The 14,719-nt window shown below is 41.7% G+C and overlaps 1 protein-coding gene across 4 annotated transcripts in view; it reads left to right on the forward strand.

The window, feature by feature from the left end:
* Positions 1-11,491, forward strand: part of Klhl2 (kelch like family member 2) — a 142,521-nt gene extending 131,030 nt beyond the window's left edge. For all 4 annotated transcript variants that reach the window (XM_008831493.3, XM_029562650.1, XM_029562644.1 and 1 more), the window contains 4 exons: positions 2,202-2,330; positions 2,959-3,099; positions 8,414-8,557; positions 10,370-11,491. In XM_008831493.3, the coding sequence (XP_008829715.1) occupies positions 2,202-2,330; positions 2,959-3,099; positions 8,414-8,557; positions 10,370-10,398 (443 nt within the window). In that variant the 3' untranslated portion in view covers positions 10,399-11,491. The remainder of the gene's footprint in view (positions 1-2,201; positions 2,331-2,958; positions 3,100-8,413; positions 8,558-10,369) is intronic.
* Positions 11,492-14,719: the final 3,228 nt, after the last annotated feature.

Here is a 14,719-nt window from a genome sequence, read left to right on the forward strand (position 1 = left end):
GAAAAGAATAACTTTGCCCATGAATCACATAAGCTGCTTGTCCATTAGAAGAACCATCAGTAAGTACCGTCGTAGCCTGGGGGATGGGACTAACCTTAACTGTCTTTGGAAATACCAACTCATGCATATTAGCAAATTGTAAATATTATTCCTTTTTTTTTTTTTAATGCAGCATCTCCCTGTAGCCCCAGCTGTCCTGGAACTCACTATGTAGACCAGGCTGGCCTTGAATTCACAGAGATATGCCTTACTCTGCCTCCGGAGTGCTGGGATTAAAGGCGTGTGCCATCACCTCCAGCTTTTCGTTTCTCTGCACTTGATGTCCCAACTGGCCACACCCAAAGCAGCTCCCCCCAGGCCCCATTGCCTGTCCTTTTGAAAAGGCCTAATAGCAGCTTGACAGGCTCCATTAGCATTCTCAAACGCAAGCTGTTTCACTAAAAGTAAACCTGCTTCACTATCCCCCAACAAGCGACCGGCAGTTTGCAGTAGTCGAGCCACGAAATCCTGATATGGCTCATCTGGACCTTGCCTGATCTTAGACAAATCCTCAGTCTGCCTACTACTAGACAGCAGTTTATACCAGGCTCTTCGGGCTTCAGCACTGATCTGCGCATAGGCTACAACATTGTACTGCAACTGCTGAGCTGTATCCCTATATTGTCCTTCACCAGCTAACATGTCACCTGGCACTGTTCCTCATACTCAGATTTCCACAACAGATAATCTCCCCCTGAAAGGCAAGCACATGCCATGTGTTCCCAATCTCCAGGAGGAAGCGTGTCCATGGACAGGGATTCTAACAAAGCCTGGGTAAAAGGGGCAGTGGGATCATACTGAGCACAAGCAGTCTTTCCTAATTTTTTTCTCTTTGTTCTTTAACATTTCCTTCTTCACAGCATCTAACTCTGCCCTTAATTGCTTAATTTCCCAGTGATCAGGCAAAGCAATTAAAGGTGGACACTTCTCCTGATGATACTCAACTGTCTCCTCTCCTAGGGCAGACTCATCCTCAGGGTCAAGAGATCCCTCTTCTAGCCCCAGACAAGGGTCCTCATAAAAGGGTGGCAAGGCTAATGGAGCTGGCTCTGGTGGAGCAGAAGGTTTGGTTTCACTTTTATCCCAGCCACTGTTTATCGGATTCTCCTCTTTAATCTCAGCCTTTGCTCCTCGGGCCCCAGGCATATTCCTTACAAAAACTGGATGACTGTTTCCATGCCCCATCTTCTCCCAAGATAAATACTCACCGCTCCCCAATCTTACCAAGTGCACTCACTTAATTTCTCCAGCAGTGTCCTTCACTTTTTCCCCTACTTTTCAGGTCCCTGTTCCGGGTGCCACTTGCCGGTGCCAGCCGGCCAAGACGGACAGTACCTGAAAGGGGGAGTGAGGATTGAAAGAAAAAACAAGAGACAGAAAAGATGCTTGGGAGGGTTGACAGTAGTGACTGCAGCCCCAGTTTATTTCCACTCTGCCTTTTTATACAGAAGACTCAATTCGTATTAACAGCTGTTTTTCCCACCTGTATCTGAGGGTCAAGGAGCAGTCAAATACTTCAAAGACTTCTTTGATCTTTTTGTTTACCACTATTGCCTCTAGGTCACATATTGTGAGGCTCGCCATATAAACACATTCCTCCTGATTTGGCAGATTAGTTACTGGTGTGCAGAACACAAACTCAGTAAATAAGCCTGCCACAGCTCAATGTATATAATAGACTAACAGCTCCCAACAAGTTGGTATATTGTTTCCAATGTTTATGGTGTGTGTTTATTAATGCTTCATCCATGATGCAGCAATAATACTTCAGAGCTGTTTATTGCAAGTAATATTTGTAATAATTTCATTCTGCTACTAATTCTTGGTTTAACTTTTTTCCAATTTACTATAACTTCAATATTTATCTTTTTTTCCAGATGCTGTTCATGTATCAACTAGTGTTATGTAAAGACATGAATGTATTTCTGTATGCTCCCAGTCAGATTCTTGATAAAAATGTACAGTCAGCACCATGCACTCTTCATAATATGATTTGATCATTCCACCTGTCACCATTAGGCAAGACCATAATGTATTTTAGACAAATCATGTGCTCCTTAAGAGGAAGCTCTGTTACCATAAAGGAAAATTTTTAAGAATTTATGACTTGAGGAGAAAGAGGTTCTTTATAGATTTGGCTTTCTTTGTGGTTCCATGTCTAGGTTTGCTCTATGCCGTGGGGGGTTATGATGGAGCTTCACGCCAGTGTCTTAGCACAGTAGAGTGCTATAATGCTACGGCAAACGAATGGACCTATATAGCAGAAATGAGCACCAGGCGGAGCGGAGCAGGTAAATATGACCCGGTCAGCAGAGAATCCATGAAAGCCATGGCAAGTAATTCGACAGGCGAAAGGACTGGTGGGCCTCTGTTTCTGTTATCTGAAAGTATCTGCTGATTTTAGGGGCTCTACTAAGTGGTTTTAAGTGCCAGTGGTAAGTAGCACTTTTGTGCATTTTTATGAAATAAAATTTAACCTCTAAGTACTATATGAAAAGGTGTCTCTGCTATAGTTATATAATGTCATTCTTTTAAATTTTTTTGGGGGGGGGTTAGTGCTTATTTGGGAAGTTTTCTAGTAATCAAGTCTTTTCACACCCATTTCTTTCAAACTGTATACTTTCACAGATTGAAGACTTTTGTGAAAGTTGTTTTCAAGAGGATTTTATTGAAGGGCTTTTACAAATTTTTGTTTGTTTGTTTGACTTCCTCTTTCTGTTTACAATAATAGTTCTTACCAAGCTCTCCTTAGTTCTATTCATTTCCATTTCTTAAATTGTTTGCTTTCCTGTCAGTTTCCTTTTATCATGAGCTTTAATGTCAACAATTTTCATCACGGTACATTTGAGTAAACTATACTGTGCTGTAAGCTTCTTGTCTCTCTTGCTCTACTATAGTTTGGCCGGTTGTGTTTTATAGGTGTCGGTGTGTTAAACAACTTATTATATGCTGTAGGAGGTCATGATGGTCCTTTAGTACGAAAAAGCGTTGAAGTATATGATCCCACCACCAATGCCTGGAGGCAAGTTGCTGATATGAACATGTGCAGAAGAAATGCAGGTATCTGTTTAGCCTGGGAGTATAAAACTCAGGTTGAATTTCTCAGTTTCATTCTGCATTTCCATTGTTCTTTTGCTATTCTCACTCCTTCACAGACTCTGAGCTCTTCCATTATAGAAATTTATACGATAAGGCTTTAAAGTGAGTACCTTGGACTGGGGGCACAGCTCAGCAGTACAGCACTTTCCTAGCATGCATAAGACCCTGGGTTTGATCTCCAGCATCACCAAAAAATGTTTAAAAGCCAGGTACGGTGGCTCATGTCTGTAATCCTAGCACCCAGGAGTCTAGGGCAGGAGAATTGCTGTGACTTGAAGACTAGCCTAGTTCTGGACTGCCTTGGGCTACAGAATGAAACATAGACATTTGGACATAGCAGTTTATAAAATGCTTGCTAGTATGCATGAGGCCCAGCATTCAGTCACCAGTGCATAAATCAGGCACAGTGGTACATGCCCATAATCCAAGCATGCTGGAGATGAGGCAGGAGGATTAGGAGTTCGTCCTCTTCAGCTACATTTTGTGTGTGTGTGTGTGTGTGTGTGTGTGTGTGTGTGTGTGTGTGTGTGTAATGCCAGCCTAGTATCTAGAACATAGCATGTTGTTCTGACTCTTCAGCGACCTAATTTACCTGCTTTTAGTGATGAGTGTACATGAGTGTACAGACTTGATTCATGGGGGTAGAACCCTCTTTATTTGATACTTGAATTCACTCATTTTAAACAAACATTTTTGAGTGCCTACCGTATACCACATGTGAGAGAGCTCAGTTCTTAGTGAATTTGCCCATTTGAGTAAATATCTGTAGCAGGTTAAAAGCTACTTGAGCCAGGTATGGTGGTGCACACCTGTAATACCAGTACTAGAGAAGTGGAGGCAGGAGACTCTTCAGTTCCAGCCAGTTTGGACAATATTACGAGACTGTCACAAACAAAACAAATACATTATCTGAATCTGGAGGGGAAGTCTAAAGAGCTCACTGTAATTGAATATCATTCAAGATTCCTAGAAAATGGAAAACCTGTATTCACAACAAAAAAATAATTTTACGAACATAGAGCCTTTGGGATTAGAGACCTAAACTGCAGGCATATGTTGCCTGATGACAGGGACATGTTTTGAGAAATCTGCAGGTGGTTTCCACATTGTGCAACATCATAGCGTGTACTTATATAACCCAAGGTGTTTATAGGCTGATTACTCCATGTGGCCTCTTGATGCAATAAAAAAGTGGTAGACAAAAGATGTATATGACTGCTTTCTGTGTAAAACAGAACACTTTCCCAGTAAACCTTTTATAAGAAGACTACACTTTAAAATCAAATATAAAATACATAGAATGATAGAATGATTATTTATGAAGTACCATGTATTGTACATAGCCATATATGCTGTGTTTTTATACAGCTAGCGATGTAATAGGTGTGTTTATACCAACAGTCCCAGACATATGCTACAGTGTTAGGGTAGCAGTTACAGGCTACAGCATCACTAGATGATAGGACTTTTCCATCTCTATTATACTTTCAAGGGACGAACACCACATATGCTGCTTGTGGTTGAGCTAAACAGTTATGTGTCATATGACTGTACTTAAAAGATTCATGGGAGGTGGGTATACGTGGAAGCTGCATGCCTGTTTGGGAAATGCTGGTCTTCTTCCTGCTCATCCCATAGTCTAAAATAAGTTCCTGGTGATTCTCTAAGTCACTCACACAACTGGATTCAGTGGCTAGATGCACTCCCTAAAAGTGCTCTTTTTAATTTCTCTTTGTGGCTGATAAGACCAAATACATGACATAATATAACAAGGACTGTCAACAGCAGAGCAGAATTTATAATTAACTCTATTTGACCTTGTACTTCACCCGATCGATTGCATTTGGTGAGATATTAAAAGTAAAAGATCATCTAGAACCATAGGAAGGTCCACAAGTCTGGGCCTTTTGTAGAGTAAGGGCATAGTGAAGTAGAGAAACCACGATGCAAAGTGCGCATGCCTTCTTGGATTCAGAAATTTAGGGTGGCCTTCATTCTGTATTGCTAAGCATCTGAGACAAGTATCCAGACCTTCCTTTGTAATATAATATGGATCTCATCCAGGCACCTCAGTGGGGAAAAAAAGGCACATCTGACAAGGAGGGAGGACATGTGCTAATTACAAATGGGAAGTGGAGAGACCATCATACACATGTGAATTAGTAACCAGTTTATAAATCATATTTCCAAACTTTTCATATGCCAAATTATGATATTAAAACTGCAAAATCCAGGCATGTAGTACATGTAGTAGAATCCCAGCACTGAGAAGGTGGAGGCAAAATATTTTTTTAATTAAAGCTGGTCTGGGTTATATAGCGAGTTCCAGGCCAGCCTGAACTACATAGCAATATATTGTTTAAATAGCACCACCAACAATGGATTAGGGGGAAAAAGTGAAAATTATAACATCAAGAATGGAGGGAAAATTTAGATAAAATTACAGTCTTGTGATATTTAGCAAACCTATAAATTTTCAGTATGTTTTGCTTATGATGAAGTAAACCAGAACCATTAAGTGCTTTAGGAAAGTATGTCCTTTTGGTGATGATATTTGACTTCCAACTGCCTAAAAGGAGCCTGGTGTGGCTCAGTACACTAGAACTGGCATGCTTTGAATGGATAGCTGTGCTGCTCAAATGGATGTAGAGGCTGGCCTCTTCTGTGTGGGATGTGAAATGGATGTGAAGACTGACCTCTTCTACGGCCGGATATGCTTTTCATCTGTGAGTCCTTCTTAGGTGGATGTGGAGAAGCTTAGGACAGCAAAGCCGGCACTCATCCCTTCTGTAAAGCAGGGCCATCAAGGACCATTCAATATCTGTCAGTGAGATGGACTAGACACTTGCAGACAGACGTATACAAACTTTGGGGAGCTTGTATGCAGGCTCCTGCTTTGCAAAAGTATTTTAAACTATTTTAAAATAGTATGAGTTTGCTTCCTGTGAAGAAACTAGGATAGCAAAACTGTTTAGTTTGAGCAAAACAGAAAGACCACTCCATTTTAATGCCATTTTGAATGTGCTCTAAATCGATTGTGCATTTTGTTTGTTTGTGACTAGGTCTCTCTGTGGATTAGATTGGCCAAAACCCACCATCCTCCTGTCTCTCATGTGTTTGGTTTTCAGGTGTGTGTGCTGCCCAGATGAGACTTACTATTTTGTGTTAAAAATCTTTAGGCGTCTATTAATCTGGTTAGCAAAACCATGTCTCCAGACTTCAGAGATACCATGTGGGTAGCATCCTCTGGAGTCTTTGATGTCCTTTTGTACATCATAATAAAGCTGAAGTTTTTAATATTTTTGTTGATTCTTTGAGAATTTCATAGAATGTATTTGATCATATTCACCTGCTACACTGCTTCTCACGCTTCCCACATTCACTCCCCCACTTCCCTACCCCCCCCGCCAAGTTTATGTCCTTTTTTTATTTTTATATAACCCACTGAGTCCAATTTGTCCTCCCCATATACTTATGGATGTGTGCCCATCTGTTGAGCATGGTTTACCTACCAGGGGCCATACCCTTAAAGAAAACAAACCTCCCTCCTACAGAAACCATCAGTTGTTAATAACTACTCAGTGATGGGCGTAGACTTGTGAGCTCCTTCCTCTCCATGCTAGAATGTTGACTGACTTGATCTTATATGGGTCTTATACAAGAGAGCTGATTTTTATTGGCATATCACATGTATTTAAAACAAAATTAAGTTGAAATATAGAGCATTCAAAAAGTGTTTACCTCTTGTTTCAGAAATTCTCTAAAAATTTATGTTAAATAATTTTGCAAGTGTTCAGAAATTTATACAGGGGATCCTTGTTCAACATTGATAAGAGCAAAAAATTTTAAATAATTATCAGTTAAGAGAGGATTATATATAAGTATGGTTTTACATACAAGGAATTGTATACAGCCGTTAAAATTATGCAGATTGATATTATCTTGAGGAAATGGCCGAGATGTAGTATTTGTCAGAGTGAGTGAATGTGTAGATTATATAAGCCAGGCACTTGGAGTTGCAGCACTCAGGAGGCTGAAGTAGGAGGATGCATGAGTTTGAGGCTAGCCTGGTCTACATATAGTGAATCTGAGGCTAATCTGGGCCACAGAGTCAGACCTTATCTCAGCCCCATCCCCACCAAAAAAAGCCAGTGTAGTGGTAAATCACACTGCTTATGAAATGGAGGCACGAGAATCAGAATTTCACAGTCATGCTCAGCTCCATGAGTTCAAAGCCAGCCTGGGCTGCGTGGGATCCTGTCCTTAAAAAAAAAAAAAAAAGTAGCATTCGTACCTGCTTTGGGATTAAAAAAGGTGGTGGTGGTGGTGGCAGCATGTGCGTGTTGCAAAGGTCAGAAGAGGCTCTCGGATCCCCTGGGACTGGAGTTACAGACGGTTGTTAGCTGCCATGTGGGTTCTGGGATTCGAACCCAGGTCTTCTGCAAGAACAAACAGTGTTCTTAACCGCTGAGCCATCTCTCCAGCCCTGGGATCAGTATTTTAAAAGTTATTTTAGAAGTTTGTCATTTTTAAAATCAAAAGCAGTGTTACTGTACTAATTAAATAAATGATATGGTTATACCTCCCAGCACACATGCCCTGTTCTTTAAAGATAGGGTCATTCTCATTATATTGCCCAGCTTACCCTTGAACTCACCATCTGCCTGCGTCTCCAGAGTGTTGGGATTGCAAGCAGGTGCCACCACTCTTGCTTTTTTAGCAGTTCTGGGATTGAACCTTGAGCTCAATTGTAGAGTAAGTGCTGTGCTACTGAGCTGTAGCCCAGCTGCTCTCCACCTCAAAGAAAACAAAATAGTCTGACCATCCAGTGCAAACCTTGTAATTAAGAATAACGTACTCTCTAGGCACGTGCTCTGCCATGAGCTCAATAGTGCAGCTCTCATTTTTACCTACTATTAAGATTTTTTTCCTTAGAATTCTCTAAGAAACCGACATTGAATGTTACCCTTTGATCTTTATTTTCTTTCTTTTTTGAAAAAATGAGACTCAGAATACTTTGTAAGCTACAAAATAGAGTTGTAAAGATTAAATGAAAAAATGCATATCTGAAGCCATGGTTTCATTGATAATACACAGCAGGAGCTGTCCTCACGTGCAGAGGGATTCTCGCATGGTCATCACCCCGCCTCTGCCCTCTCCTATGGAGCATCTCTTGTACCACCTCAGCAGGCATGGGCAGGGCAGCGTTGCTCATATTCACTCCAAGGTTTTAAATAATTGTTTGCTCTCTGCTCTGTGTGATTTTTTTTTAAAGGTGTTTGTGCAGTTAATGGTCTGTTATATGTTGTTGGAGGAGACGATGGTTCCTGTAACTTGGCGTCGGTAGAGTATTATAACCCCACAACAGATAAATGGACAGTTGTGTCGTCTTGTATGAGCACAGGGAGAAGCTATGCAGGTATGGGTACCTCCTCTCCATCTCCCTGCATCCAAAAAGATGGCATCCCATGGCTTAACAACATTTCCTGTTAGAAGAAGAAAGTCTTCTCTACCTTAGATTTAAACAGGATACATTGGTTGTTTATATTGGGCAGTAATGCATCAGTATTCACCTGCTAGTTAATGGTCATTTCATAGTTAAAATCCCTAATGTGCAGCTCAGAACTATTTAATCAATTTCAGTGTGACTGAAAAGTGTAAGCGGTAGAGAGAGTGTCACTGTGTGACATAATGACAAGGCTTTAATTCCTCTGCCAAGAAGTGTGACCAGCAAGATGGCTTAGTAGGTAAGGGCACTTGCCATCAAGTCTGACAGTCTGAGTTCAATCCCCAGGACCCACATGATGGAAGGAGAGAACTGACTCCGGAAAGTTGTCCTCTGACCTCCACACATGTGCCATGCCATGTGCATCCGCCCCCCCCCATGGCAGAGTTAGTGTGCCATGGCATGTGCTTCCGCCGCCCCCCCATGGCAGTGTTAGTGTGCCATGGCATGTGCATCCGCCCCCCCCCCCATGGCAGAGTTAGTGTGCCATGGCATGTGCTTCCGCCGCCCCCCCATGGCAGTGTTAGTGTGCCATGGCATGTGCATCCGCCCCCCCCCCCATGGCAGAGTTAGTGTGCCATGGCATGTGCTTCCGCCGCCCCCCCATGGCAGTGTTAGTGTGCCATGGCATGTGCATCCGCCCCCCCCCCCATGGCAGAGTTAGTGTGCCATGGCATGTGCTTCCGCCGCCCCCCCATGGCAGTGTTAGTGTGCCATGGCATGTGCATCCGCCCCCCCCCCCATGGCAGAGTTAGTGTGCCATGGCATGTGCTTCCGCCGCCCCCCCATGGCAGTGTTAGTGTGCCATGGCATGTGCATCCGCCCCCCCCCCCATGGCAGAGTTAGTGTGCCATGGCATGTGCTTCCGCCGCCCCCCCATGGCAGAGTTAGTGTGCCATGGCATGTGCATCCGCCCCCCCCATGGCAGAGTTAGTGTGGTGGTGTAATTCTTTTCTTTCATGCACCACTGGTTGGATTATATAATTCTCAGTCCATTCTCTTAGCAAGAGAAATGATAGTAGTCCTTAATATATGATGGTGAATCTTTAAAACTGCATGGTGTGTATTAATTATTCTGTTGATGTTTTTAAAGTATTATGATGTAACACAATTAATGTAATACTGGAGGGGGAAGTAATTTTTCAATAATTAATTGACTATGGGTGCTGTTTACCCATCTTTGAAAACACTTTACAGAAGAACTCTGTACAGAGGACTCCTAGAATAAAGTGACTCAGTATTAGATAATATTTTCCTAGCAACATCATTGCGTCATAACTGACGTAGCATTTTAAAGTGTGCAGTTTTACTTCTTTTGACAGTTTTATTTCATGTCATCCTGTGAAACCCTCAACATAGTTAGGACAATGAACATACCCGCTACCCTCTATTTGTCTTCTGGCCCTTGGAATATTAGGTCAACATTGGTATTTTCTGAGTGAAGCAGTTTTCCCCCAATAAGAACTACAGAGGGCAAATAAAGTAGTTCCGGGCTAAGTGGTCTGATGTAGAATTTGTTCAGACCTAGAGATGGCCCAGCCATTGAATGTTAACATGGTAGCGCCATTAGCAAGAGGAAAGACATCCTGAAACACTGTTTTTTGTCTCTTCCCTGTGGCTTTAGAAATACAGAATTTTAGAAATACAGAATATTTAGAAAATACAGAATTTTCTCAAAGATATAGAATCCTGCCCGTGATATGTCTTATTTGTTTCTTCATTCAGGGGTCACAGTTATCGATAAACCATTATGAGCCTGAAGGACATTTTCAGCGTATTTATGCAGAAACAGGCTTCGACACGTATTTCTGAAGTGACTGAGAATCTAGCACTTCTGCACTCGCAGCTGCACTTTAAGTCTCAGCAGAAGATAAGATCGTCTGCCTTTAGTGGCCTCGGATACTGAAGATTATTTTTGGTAGAAGCACTGTGTAGGCTTTCTCTGCACTGAGCAGCAGCTGACTGAATTCAAATAAGAGACCTGGGCTGCAGTCCTTACTCTGTGGTCTTTAGCCAACAGTCGCTTTCATAAAACTAGTTTTTACCAACCTTGAATGACTGTGGATTATTTTGTGAAAGAGGATAAAGTTAACATATGTTCTTGTAAAATTAAGTTTTATCTTTATTCTTTCTCCTGAAAGTCTCTACTTGGGAACAGAAAAATCTTTGGACAGATTAAAATCTATGTAAGTATACAAAGTAGATGAGGGATAAAACGGTTTGCTTTTATAAATATCTTTGATTATATGAACATAATAAATTGTGTGCATATAAATGTGTGTCTCTATGCTTCCCTTTAAATATGTTTGAAAGATGTTTGAAACTTGATTATCTATTTATAATTGGCACAGTACTTTGAATTATGCCAGTACTACATTGTAAAACAGAGTTGTATTTTTTGATATTAAACACTGCTTAACACTTTAAAATGCCACTTCTGAGGAATGAACATGGTGTAACACACTTTAATATGTGTGATGCCAAACTTTTTTAAATAAAATATAAATTATGCTTATTTATTATTTTCTTTAGTTTAATCTTGGTCATGTTTTGGTGTGTGTTTTTAATTTTTTTCCCTAAAGTAACACTTTTGGCATGAACATAACTGCAGGTTTTTGGTGACTATAATGAATGTATGGAATTCCACTGAATTTGCATGGTCTTAAGACTTTTTTCTGTGTGTATAAATTTAGCTGCTATTAACAGAAGAGAGCTTTCTGTGAGTAGCTGTGTGTGTTGAGCAGGTAGAGTTTTTCTGAGATCTTCAATTAATCTCACTTTAAAGATGACCAAAATGTGTCTTTCTTGAATTATCTTTGAATAAAAGTTTGTATATTATTTGTTTCATAAATGTCCTTGATTTTTATCTGTGTAGCTTGTTTGCCTGTGGAAATTCCCTGTTCTTTTACAAAACTTGTACTCCCCAACTTCATAAATCTACATGGATTTTTTTCATGTTTTTACATATCTTTACCTTTAATATCTTACCTGAGTAACTTGTAAGTTGTTTATTAAATCAGTAACTGATATCACTGAAAGTTGTTCTTCAAGATAACCTCAGCTGTAAAGGGTTGGTTAAACTTTTTATATTTTTCTCACCCTTTACGATCAGTAGCACACAAAATAAGTAACATTGGGCAAGGAAGAAGTCAAGGGAAAAATACTTTTTGTGAAGCAATCAACACAAAGAATTGAGGAAATGGGAGTTTGGGCATGGGGTGGAGAGCTGAAGTGTAGGACCCAGTGAAAGGTGAATCTGAAAGAAAGAAAGGTGCTACCAGTACTGTGACCCAACGTTGGGCAGGAGAGGATCTCGGGTTTGCTTGACTGTTGGCAAAACAGTGGGTGATCATGAGAAAAGAAGCCTATGGCAGATTGCTCTGAAGTTGATTGAAATTGTTTAAATTTCAACAGAACCACATTACACAGTTGAACTCTCCATTACAAATGGAAATAGAATTTAATCAAAAAGGCCTGTGTTCACTTGATGAAACACGAATTTCCACATTAATGCGGCCTCCCGGCGTAGCCATCGCCAATAGGCATGCTGAAGGTCTGATGAATTTGGAGCTGTTAGCTGGTTCTGACAGCAGCACCAAGGAAAGGATGAGATCATTCTCTTTCCCGTTGGTTCCTATGAAAATAACGGGGAAATGTTTCTCTATCTTCTCACAATACAGAACATTTCTGACTAGATGTGTGTGGACTTTGCCGCATCATCAGCAGTGTCCAGAGGGTCTCACCTGGGTAGCCTGAAGTTCACTTCTTACTGTACATCAGGACCCTGTCAGACCCCACAAAACTGGGGGCTCGGCCTCACCAGCCTCCCTACCTCCTCTTCAGATGCCAATCACACAAGGTCCCACTTATACCAGCTGGCTGCAGTCAGACATCTGTGACACTCCCTGCTTGGTTGGGTTATATTAATTTGCTAGGGCAGCTCACAATTTGGGAGGACAGGTTCTAGTTTATTTTTGAAGGTATGAAGGATAAAGGTATGACATGCTGAGGTCAGGGGTGGAGCTTCTCTGTCTTCAGAGCTATCTTACCACCCTGTCTAGAGTTCCCATAGCTTGCTTCCTAATCTCCTCCCCCTGGTGGGTAGGGCTGAAAAGATCCCACCCTCTAATCTGATTCTTTCTGGTGACTGATGCCACCCTGTTATGTCAGTTGCTCAAGCTCGAGTAGCAAGACTGTCAAGAGCGGTTTTAGGGACACAGTTAACAGGGATGGAACCAAGACCCAGTGCATTTCCTATGATGCTATGCATCTAAATTCAAAGATTTACCTACATTTTAAAAGCTTTTCTTGAAATATAATCTTACTCTCTAACTGATAACAAAGAATTACATGTTAAACATCTCTTGGTTTTCGCTTTTTCTCTTTTGCTTGCCAGGATTTTTCAGCAGTTGCATACCTAACTGATGTCAGAGATTTGGAGCTGCCTTTCCTATGCCAACCTTCATTTCTCCAGTTTGAATACTCTGTGGTTTGTAGTTTGGTTTTCCCCTAACCTATAGAAGAATTAACAGCTTGTTCTCTTATTGTACGAAAGAGTTTGGAAGTTGAGACAGAGGGGATCATAGAAATTTTGCCAAGAAAGCAGGCCTGAAGTTTGAGCAAAGTTCAAAGACAGCTGTTTTGCAAGCAGAGCTTTTCTTGAATCTGTACCTTGTTGGATAAAAGCAGAGATGTCCAGGGTTTAGGTTGGTGGTGTGTATGCTGCCAGAAGACTTGGCTCTTTCCTGCTCCTTAGGGGCTCTGGCATGATGTCTAGCATGGGACCTTCTGTTGTTGTATTAGGTATATGATGTAATATAGTATTACCCAGCCACATGCTGAGGCTGCATTAATTTAACTTGCTTTGGAGCAAATTGCCTTCTATAGACTTTGATGGCCACCAGTGCCTCATTTTGGAGAGAAGGCTGTATGGAGGAATGGACCCATTCATTAAGCGTCAAGTTTCTGAGATTCTAGTCTTGGGCTTCACTTTTTAAGGGAAAACCTGACATGGTGTAGAGGAGCCCATAGACACAGAAATCAGAGGGCTTTGGGTTTGTGTCCCCATACCACTTGCCAGCTGTGACTTTCAAGACATTTAACCTTTGATTCTTTGTTACCTCAAAGAATGAAGACAATAAGTAATGTTATGCCACAGGATTGTCAAAGGATTTGAAAGATGCAATCGTATTTATGTGCCTGGAAGCTCTCAGTAGATTACAGCTGTTGCTGTTCTCTCTGCCTGCTCCTCCTTTGCTGCAAGAATAAATAAGTGGAGCTGCCAAAGCTCCCGTTCTGTCCAGCTGTGAGTCTCCAAGGTTTAAAAAACAATTGGACTCATCCACAGAGATACACCTGGTCTGATTTCGAAAACGAGTGGTAGAATTCTAAATCAGGAATCATAACTAGCCTTTATTTAGCGTACATTTGACTTGTGGGGCTGGGAATCAAAGCCAGGGCCTCACCATGCTTGCCAGGGGTGCTCACTTGGCCTATTGAGTATGCGATAACTGAACTCTCGTATGTCACATACTGTACTTGTCTAGGTGTACACTGATAATACATGTCTAGGCTGGTTAATCTGACCCTGTTGTGCATGATGTGCTTGTCCTTGACAAGGCAGCAGGCTTGGACAGAGGGAAAAGCACAGAGGTAGTCACACGCACAGCCTCAGCCGATAGGAGGCAGGGAGATCTGGAACTGAGATTGGCCAGGCAAAGTAGTCCTAAACTGGTGTGATGTGTTAGATTCTTATGTCCATGGACCAACCAATCAGTGGCCTCAGTCCATCTACTGGAGAGGGTGTGGACTCTGGGATAGCAGCTCTGGCTGTGCTCAGCCACTGGAGGAAGGCTGCTTAAGGCCCTAATGGGGATGACATAGTCATCCTAACAAACAGGGCTCTGACCTTGACCCAAAGAACAGGTTCTATTTCTTTTCCTTTGAGTTGACCTGCCTGCCACAACACTTTACAAAGAATATGTGTGCTAAAGGTGTAGAATAGGTACAGCTGTGAGCAAATAGGGCACACTGGTAAGTCCAGTCGAGGAGACTTCCTCAAGGAGATGGTATCAG

Source organism: Nannospalax galili, unplaced genomic scaffold, assembly GCF_000622305.1.
Source record: "Nannospalax galili isolate Female #2095 unplaced genomic scaffold, S.galili_v1.0 scaffold1491, whole genome shotgun sequence".
In the NCBI taxonomy this organism is placed as follows: Eukaryota; Metazoa; Chordata; class Mammalia; order Rodentia; family Spalacidae; genus Nannospalax; species Nannospalax galili.